The sequence below is a fragment of the Simochromis diagramma genome, unplaced genomic scaffold, assembly GCF_900408965.1.
Source record: "Simochromis diagramma unplaced genomic scaffold, fSimDia1.1 OVJJ01000753.1, whole genome shotgun sequence".
In the NCBI taxonomy this organism is placed as follows: domain Eukaryota; kingdom Metazoa; phylum Chordata; class Actinopteri; order Cichliformes; family Cichlidae; genus Simochromis; species Simochromis diagramma.
The window spans coordinates 19,625,779-19,634,244 of NW_024387523.1; the positions used below are offsets into that span (position 1 = coordinate 19,625,779).

General features: G+C 50.3%; 1 protein-coding gene across 1 annotated transcript; it reads left to right on the plus strand.

The window, feature by feature from the left end:
* The first annotated feature begins 2,885 nt into the window (after positions 1–2,885).
* Positions 2,886–7,453, plus strand: LOC120726519. Its single transcript, XM_040020148.1, is given in 3 exon segments — positions 2,886–3,900; positions 3,983–4,174; positions 4,817–7,453. Coding segments are annotated over 3 exon segments (3,171 nt in total). The 3' UTR covers positions 6,781–7,453.
* The last annotated feature ends 1,013 nt before the right edge of the window (positions 7,454–8,466 follow it).

Consider the following 8,466-nt stretch of genomic DNA (forward strand, 5'->3'; position numbering starts at 1 on the left):
GTTTTAAAAAATCCCATCTGGCACCAAAACTTTGAGCCATGGCCTTTTTTCAAAGTGACTTAAATCAGCTTTTCTCTCCAGTCTGATGCACAGTTTGAACTTCAACAGGTCATCTCGACATGCCTAAATGCACTGGGTTGCTGACATGTGATTGGCTCATTAGATATTTCCAGTAACAAGCAGGTCAACATGTGTACCTCCCATTTTCCTGTCGTTAGTTTCTTTGGACTGTTCATTTCTCATGTTCTCCTCTGTTCTGTGCTAGGTGCTGATCCTCAGATTAGGTTGACGATAATGTTCAACCCTTCCTTATTTTTTGGATATCCTATAGGTCTCGCTCGTGTAATGTCTCTGGCTTCTGTGCTGAACCTTGCAGGTAAGGAAAAAGTACTGTACATGTGTAATTGTACAGTACTTTTGCAAAGTTTTTGGATACATATAGAATCCAAAAACTGCAAACTCTATGTGAGTGTCCCACTTCCAGTGGTAATTGGAATTACATTTACTTTTCATATTTCTTCAGATAACTCTTTATCTCACACTCACAGATGTTGCCTGAGTGTACTTGGATACACAAACATTCACCCAAGCAAACCATGCTTGATTTAATTAGGCATTCTTCCAGTTTAATCAAGTAACTCCAGCACCAGATGAACACATATACTCACTGCCTCACTGTTTGAAAGCAACTCAATTTTCAGGCAGCGACATCAAGCAGTGGTTCTCCCTGTAAACTTCCCCTTTGCATTCACATGTGTGTTTATCCTCTTTTCTTGCAGACTCCCTCTATCAGAGGCTCAGAGCTGCCGCGCCTTGACACCGGGAACATGCTACACCTCTTGGTAAAAACATCTCCACATTTACTAGTCACCATTTAGTCGACTTTTCACAGTGGCTTTGCATAAATCAACTCTGGAAGTGATCCCTAAAAGAAAGGGGTAGGTGGGTTCATCATAGAGGCTAAACCATGATAAAAACCCAACAATCAGTTTGTATCTTCATAGTGGGAGCAAATTGTAGCACTGTGCCAAAAAAGTGAGTGTGATTTTAGCTGCTTAACTGTGGGTCATCTATAAGCACTGAGGCGTTTGGATTAGCTACTCCTACACTGCTCTACTGTGGGACTGCTGCCTGGGGAAAAAAAAGGATGCATAACTTGGCGATGGTGCATTAACACACACACACACGTACACACTGTAGGCCTCTTTGGACACAGCACTGTTGATCAATATGTGTGATGCAACTTCAAGTGAAGTGATACTGTGCTTGCTGACACCTACGCAAAAACCAGTATTTGCAGAGATGTGACACTAAAACATCCTCCTCTGCTTGACATCACTTATTTAACATTTATATCAACGCTTTACCAAGCAGCTCTGCTGGAGCGTGTACAGCATGGAAAAACCTGAGAGGCATTTTGTGGGTTCAACGGTTACACTGTTATCAGGCTGGTATTTTTAATTGTTGACAACAGACATTAAGCTGCAGGTAGTAATGGCAACAATACTTACGGTTTACAAGTCTTTAACAGTGAAGTCATTACAAAAACTCCCCAAGCAAGCGTTAAAATGACTATTACAAGCATGTTTTAAAGCAGGGATATTAAAGATAAGGCCCGGGGGCCAGAATCAATCCAGCAGAGACTGCCCAATGGACCTTTTGAAAATGTGAAGGAGGGCATACATTTTGGACTTTTAACTGTATTTTTATGGATTTTACAGCTTGTCCTGCTGACAAAGACCTCCTCCACAGCCATTCCTACTACACCAAAGTAATGAAGTAATAGATAAACAATTAAATGACAGAAAAGTTCATGGTTTTTCTGTACTGTAGAAACTTGTTTTGTTTTTTGGGGGGTTTTTGGGGGGAGGGGGAGGGGTTGGCAGCGTAACAATAAAACAAATAAATACATAAATAAATAAACACAAGATTTCTAATTAGTTAACAAAAAACTTTCGGCTTTATAATAACAGGACAGTTTGGGCAATGGGCTATCACAACTTATTACACTTTGAGCTGAAAGGGTTATACTGACTGATTTCTTTCATTGACTACGGCATCATTTCTTTATGGTGTAGAAAAAGTTTTGCTTCTTTTTCTTATATTAAGGTATCTCATTGATTGAATGTGCAGTTAAACTACTTTACACTGACAGAAAAGGGGAGTTCTTTTTCTAACTTCGCTCGGTGTTTCACTATGGGAATCGCCTCGGCGTGACCAACTACGGAAGCTCCAATGACACCACGTCTGTCTATGACAGACCTGTCGAGCCGTGCTCAGGGCTCCGCCCCCTCGTACTAACACGGCCGACCAGCTCCTCCTAACTCATTCTCGCTTTCTTCCCGTGAGAAACTACTTTGAGCTCCCTCAGCGCATCCAGGCTAACTTGATTAGCTGCTTAACAGTTCTCAGGCGTCCCGTGTAGGAGTACGTCGCCGAACGCAGTTTTTCCGGTTCCAGTTTGGATCGTGCTGAGTAAGTCCTTCGAAAGAAGTGTACTTAGAGTTGCACTGTGGAACAGCAACCGCATCAGGCGAGCTGTCCCAGCGGTTCCTGGTTTTAGTTAGCGAGGTAGCCGACGTTGTGTGACTCGGGCTAACGCGTTACGGCGAGCTGTTCGTTCAGTGTCCGGCTAGCATTAACTTGTTAGCAGGCCACGAACCACATTAGCGTCTCACTAGCATTAGCTTGTTGGTCGACCTAGGGTTCGGTTAGCATTAAGTTGCTAACGATATTGGCTAGCGGAGTGCAGCTAACGTGTCACGACGAGCTGACTCCCGCCGCGACTAGATCGGATTTAACACCCGCTGCTAGTCCTAGCTACTTACGGGCTAACGTGTCGAGACGAGCCTGGTGTAGCCTAGTCTCACCCCTTTCCGCTAACCATGTCTACGGCTCCTACTCCCGCCAAAAGGTCGGAGCCGAAGGCTAAAGAGGCTGCATCCCGCCCGTGCCCCGCATCATGTGGTGCCACCATCTCGGGCAGGGACCCTCATCCAATGTGCATCGTCTGTATGGGTGCCAAGCATGCTCAGGCTTCACTGGCGGACCCTCAGGGATGCCCACACTGTGCTTTGATGCCAGAGAAAGTCCTGGAAAGGAGGCTGAGAGTAGCAGTAACGAACAGTCAGGACCCCTGCCTGTCGGCTGCTACTGCTACGAGCGATATCCGTCATCCGCGAGCCTCCACAAGCTGGGCGGACATGATGGAAGAAGAGTCCCCGCTCATGCCCCCATCGTTCGAGGACCTCCTCGATCAAAACGTGGGCGAGCCGGGTGGCGAGGACGCGGAGGGCGATGCCGACTCCGACCTCCTCGACCTGGAGGACATGGATGAGGAACAGGAGGATGACTCTACCTTTCCTCCCCAGCAGTCCAGGCCACCGAGTGGGGCTGAAGTTGCACCCCTGGTGGACAGCAATTTGTACGAGGTCTGCAAACGGGCTGCTGCCAAGCTAGGCATCCCATGGCCAGCCGCCCAGGATGCCGAAGGGGCAGAACGCGACCTGTATGACGGCAAGAGGCTCCCACCAGCCTTGCCGCCATCAAAGCAGCTTCTGCCAGCAGTCCCAGCCTGCATGAAAGAAATGAGTCGCTATTGGTCAAGCCCTTTTAAAAGCAAGCTTCCGACCAAGGGCTGCTCTAAGCTTGAGATCCAGGGGATGGGTGAACTGGGGCTGACTGAACCCCCAGCAGTGGAGCCTTCAGTGGCGTATCACCTTCACCCTAACCGCAGGGCAATCACAGCTTCTTCTAGCATTTCTTTGCCCAACAAGATAGATCGCCTCACGGCATCTATTTATCAAAGGACGTACAAATATGCTGCACAGTCAGTATGCTCGCTTAATGCAGTCACACTGCTATCAGCATATCAGGCAGAAATTCTGGAAGACATGGGCCGTCAGCTTGACTCGGGTTCCCCGAACCCAGCCCTCTGGGATGAAATCTGCGTGGTTAATGATCTCATTCTTCGCTCCTCCAGGGGAGCAGTCCAAGGGTGTGGTCGCGTTATGGGCCTTGCAGTCTCGGGTGAGAGACTTGTGGCTAAACCTGTCAGGCCTGGGTGATGCTCAGAAGGCTGAGGTCATGGATGCAGCCTATGACCCAACCAAGGGTCTCTTTGGCCCAGCCCTGGAGAGAATGAGAGAAACAAGCACCCGCAGAAAGCAGGAGGGTGAAGCATTCAATCTCTGCTTACCCAGAAAACCTAACTCTCAGCCCCAGCAGGTGCCAAGAGCTGGCTTTGCAGCAACAGCAGCAGCTGTGAGAGGGAGACAGAGTGGGGTCAGAATGCAGAGAGGAGCAGGAGGCCAGCAGGGTGCCCACCAGGCCAAGGTAGAGAACCGAAGACCTTGGGGCAAGCATTCCTTTGCAGCAGTTGCTGCAAAGAACAAGCCGTCACACCCCGGAGAGGGGAAAAAGAAGCGGTCAGCCTAGCACACCTGCAGCATTCTGTGTCACCCCTCTTTTCTTCCCCAAAGAGAAGGAAGGTGTTAGAAGGGGTAACCAAATCACTCCAAAGTTCAGGGTCTCCGGAAGTTTCCAGTTCACCAGGAGCACCCTCTCAGTCTCCTCCTCCAGTTCAGGGAGGACAGACTTGTGGACAAATGGCGCAGTGTCACCAAACACTTCTAAGCACTCTGTCTGTGTCACCAAGCACTGGCCAGAGTCACCAGGCACTTCACTGTGGTTTGGGGGTAACAAAAGAAATAAAACGTGCATTTCTGCAGTCAGGCAGTTCGCCAAGGGCAGAATGTCTCCCCAGTTTCATAATAAAAAACAAAAGAAAATCACTGCAATTCGTCTTTGTCCCCAGCGGGGGGAGCTCACACTCTTCCCGAGGGGGAGAGCCCCAATTCCTTCCGGGAGACAGGGGTGACGTCACGCTACCGCTTCTTCAGAGGCCCGCTCGCAGCGCGGCTGGAGCGGTGGCGCGCATGCGCAGTTCATCCCTCGGTCTTGTCAACCGTTTCCCATGGTTACAGACTACAGTTTGCGGCAAAACCACCGAGATTCGGCGGAGTGTTAGCTTCTGTGGCCAGTCGCGATTCAGCAAATGTGCTGGAGGAGGAAATATCCTCCCTGTTACACAAACAGGCGATCGGAGCGGTTCCGAGCGAAGAAGCTCAGCAGGGCTTTTACTCCCGCTATTTCCTCATCCCGAAAAAGGACGGAACGTCGCTCCGTCCTATTCTGGATCTGCGTGTGTTAAACAAGCATTTGAGAAAGTACACGTTCAGAATGCTCACACACAAAATGCTCTGCCGCTCAATTTACTCAGGTGATTGGTTTGTCACAACTGACCTCTCAGACGCATATTTTCACATCGCCATTTATCCTCCACACAGGAAATATCTCAGGTTCGCTTATCAGAGCGTAGCGAACGAGTTTCAAACTATCCCATTCGGGCTATCCTTAGCTCCGAGGGTGTTCAGCAAATGTGTGGAGGCAGCGCTGTCTCCGTTAAGGAACAGCGGCATCAGAATATTTTCTTACATAGACGATTATCTAATATGCTCACGATCGCGAGAGCAGGCGATCAAAGACTCCGAGGTGGTGGTGAATCACCTCACGGAGCTTGGGTTCACTATCAACCTGGAAAAGAGCCACTTGGAACCCGCACAGTCTACAGAGTATCTGGGGCTCAGAATAGACTCCATCTCTTATCGTATCGCACTTTCAGAGCGGAGGATCGCATCCTTCACTCACTGTCTTTCCCGTTTTCAGCTGGGGAAAGTCGTGCGGTTCCGACTCTGTCTCCGCCTCCTCGACCTCATGGCCTCGGTGATATCGGTGGTACACTTGGGGCTGCTTATGATGAGAGATTTTCAGCGGTGGGTCGCTTCTCTGCAGCTGTGCCCTCGCTGACATCTCAGTCGTGGTGTAAAAATAACGCAGCAGTGTATCGTGGCTCTCCGGCCCTGGAGGAGCCCGACAGCTCTCGCGGCGGGGGTACCGCTCGGGGCAGTATCATCCAGGGTGACGCTGACCACAGATGCATCCCTGTCAGGTTGGGGTGCAACTATGATGGGCAGAGCAGTGAATGGCGTTTGGTCACAGAGACTCACTCTGAATCACATAAATGTGCTGGAGCTCCGCGCGGTGCTCCTAGCCTTACGGCATTTTCTGCCGTATCTCCGGGGTCAACATGTTTTAGTGAAAACAGACAACTCCATGGTAGTTGCTTATATCAACCGCCAGGGCGGCACCCGTTCCCGGCAGCTACACAGGTTAGCCAGGGAAATAATTATGTGGAGCAGCACTCGGCTCCTCTCCCTTCGGGCAACTCACGTGCCAGGAATTCTGAACAGGGGGGCGGACCTCCTGTCCAGAGGAAATCCACTGTTCGGAGAATGGAGGCTTCACCCACAGGTGGTGGAGCAGATTTGGCAGAGATACGGCCGGGCCGCCGTAGATCTCTTCGCCTCGCGAGAAAACACACAGTGCCCCCTGTTTTTCTCCCTGTCAGACGCACACGCGCCACTGGACGTGGATGCGCTGGCCCATCCTTGGCCAAAAACTCTGCTGTATGCTTTCCCTCCCCTCAGCCTGATCTCCCCAACACTGATCAGAGTGAGGGATCAGGGGCTGTCTCTGATTTTAATAGCTCCACGGTGGCCATCCAAACACTGGATAGCAGAAATCATCCAGCTTCTGGTGGACGAGCCATGGCCACTCCCCATCCGCAGGGACCTTCTGTCTCAGGCGCGGGGGGAGATATACCATCCCCATCCAGACCAGGTTGCTCTCTGGGCCTGGCCCGTGAAAGGTGGAATTTGAAGGCAGCAGGCATGCCTCCGAAGGTTATTGAAACCATTCAGAATGCCAGAGCCTCCTCCACCCGTTCCATTTACAGCAGTAAATGGCGTGTTTTTGAAGAGTGGTGCCATGAAAAGCAGATTATCCCTTTTCAGTGTTCAGTGGTGGAGCTGTTGTGTTTTCTTCAAGACTTGCTGGACAAAAGGAAAGCTTTTTCCACTATAAAGGTCTATTTAGCAGCTATTTCAGCCTGCCACGTGGGGTTTGGTGATAAACCTGCTGGGCAGCACCCCCTTGTAGGTCGCTTCATGAGAGGGGCGCGTCGAACGCTCCCAGTTTCTAGACCACTGGTCCCTTTATGGGATCTGTCAGTCGTTTTAGACGCCCTCTCCCACCACCCCTTTGAGCCTATTGGGGCAGTGGGGTTGAAGTTTCTCTCTCTTAAAACCACTCTGCTGTTGGCTCTAACCACAGCCAAACGAGTTAGTGAATTACAGGCTCTGTCTATTCACCCCTCTTGTCTACAGTTGGCCCCGGGACTCACTAAAGCACTCCTGAGGCCTAACCCAGCCTTTGTCCCTAAAGTGTTGGAAACATCATACAGGTGCTCTACAGTAGAGCTCCTAGCTTTTCACCCCCCTCCATTCTCTTCCGAGAGGGAGCAGAGGCTGAACACTTTGTGCCCTGTCCGGGCCTTGGGGTCTTATGTTGACAGAACAGCTGGATTCAGGAAGTCGGATCAGCTGTTTGTTTCCTGGGCCTCCCCTCACAAGGGCAGGCCCGTATCACACCAGAGACTAGCTCATTGGATTGTAGAGGCCTTAGCTCTGGCTTATAGCTGTAAGGGCTTGCAGGCCCCCCCGGGACTCCGAGCACACTCCACTAGGGGTGTGGCCACATCCTGGGCGTTGTTCAGAGGTGTATCAGTCCAGGATATTTGTGCGGCAGCAAGCTGGGCTACGCCGCACACGTTTGTCCGGTTTTATCGGCTGGATGTTGCATAGTCATAACTGGCTCAGACGGTGCTGGATTCTGGTGCCTCAGGTTCAACCTGAGATCCTGGAGTAGCACTGGAGAGTAGCTTCGGGAGCTGGCGCAATCCGGGAGTGGGCCATATCTCCCATAGTGAAACACCGAGCGAAGTTAGAAAAAGAACGTTGGGTTACTTAACGTAATCCCTGGTTCTTTGATAACAGAGTGAGGTGTTTCACCAACACTTCCCTCCTTGCTTAGGCACGGAAAGAAATCTGCTTGGAATGAGTTAGGAGGAGCTGGTCGGCCGTGTTAGTACGAGGGGGCGGAGCCCTGAGCACGGCTCGACAGGTCTGTCATAGACAGACGTGGTGTCATTGGAGCTTCCGTAGTTGGTCACGCCGAGGCGATTCCCATAGTGAAACACCTCACTCTGTTATCAAAGAACCAGGGATTACGTTAAGTAACCCAACGTTTCAATGGTCCGGCCCACTTAAGCTCAAAGTGGCACGTATGTGACGCACGATGTAAAATGAGTTTGACATTCCTGTCTTAACCTCCTAGGACCTGGCGTCCACATATGTGGACATCACATTTTGGGTTATTTAGACCAAAATACTCAATTTTGCTCTACAAGGGCCTGAGATCCACTTACGAGGACATTATACTGCTCCTGTTCTACCGAAATTTTAAATGAATATCCTCATATGTGGCTCTCATTTTTCTTAGAAACAA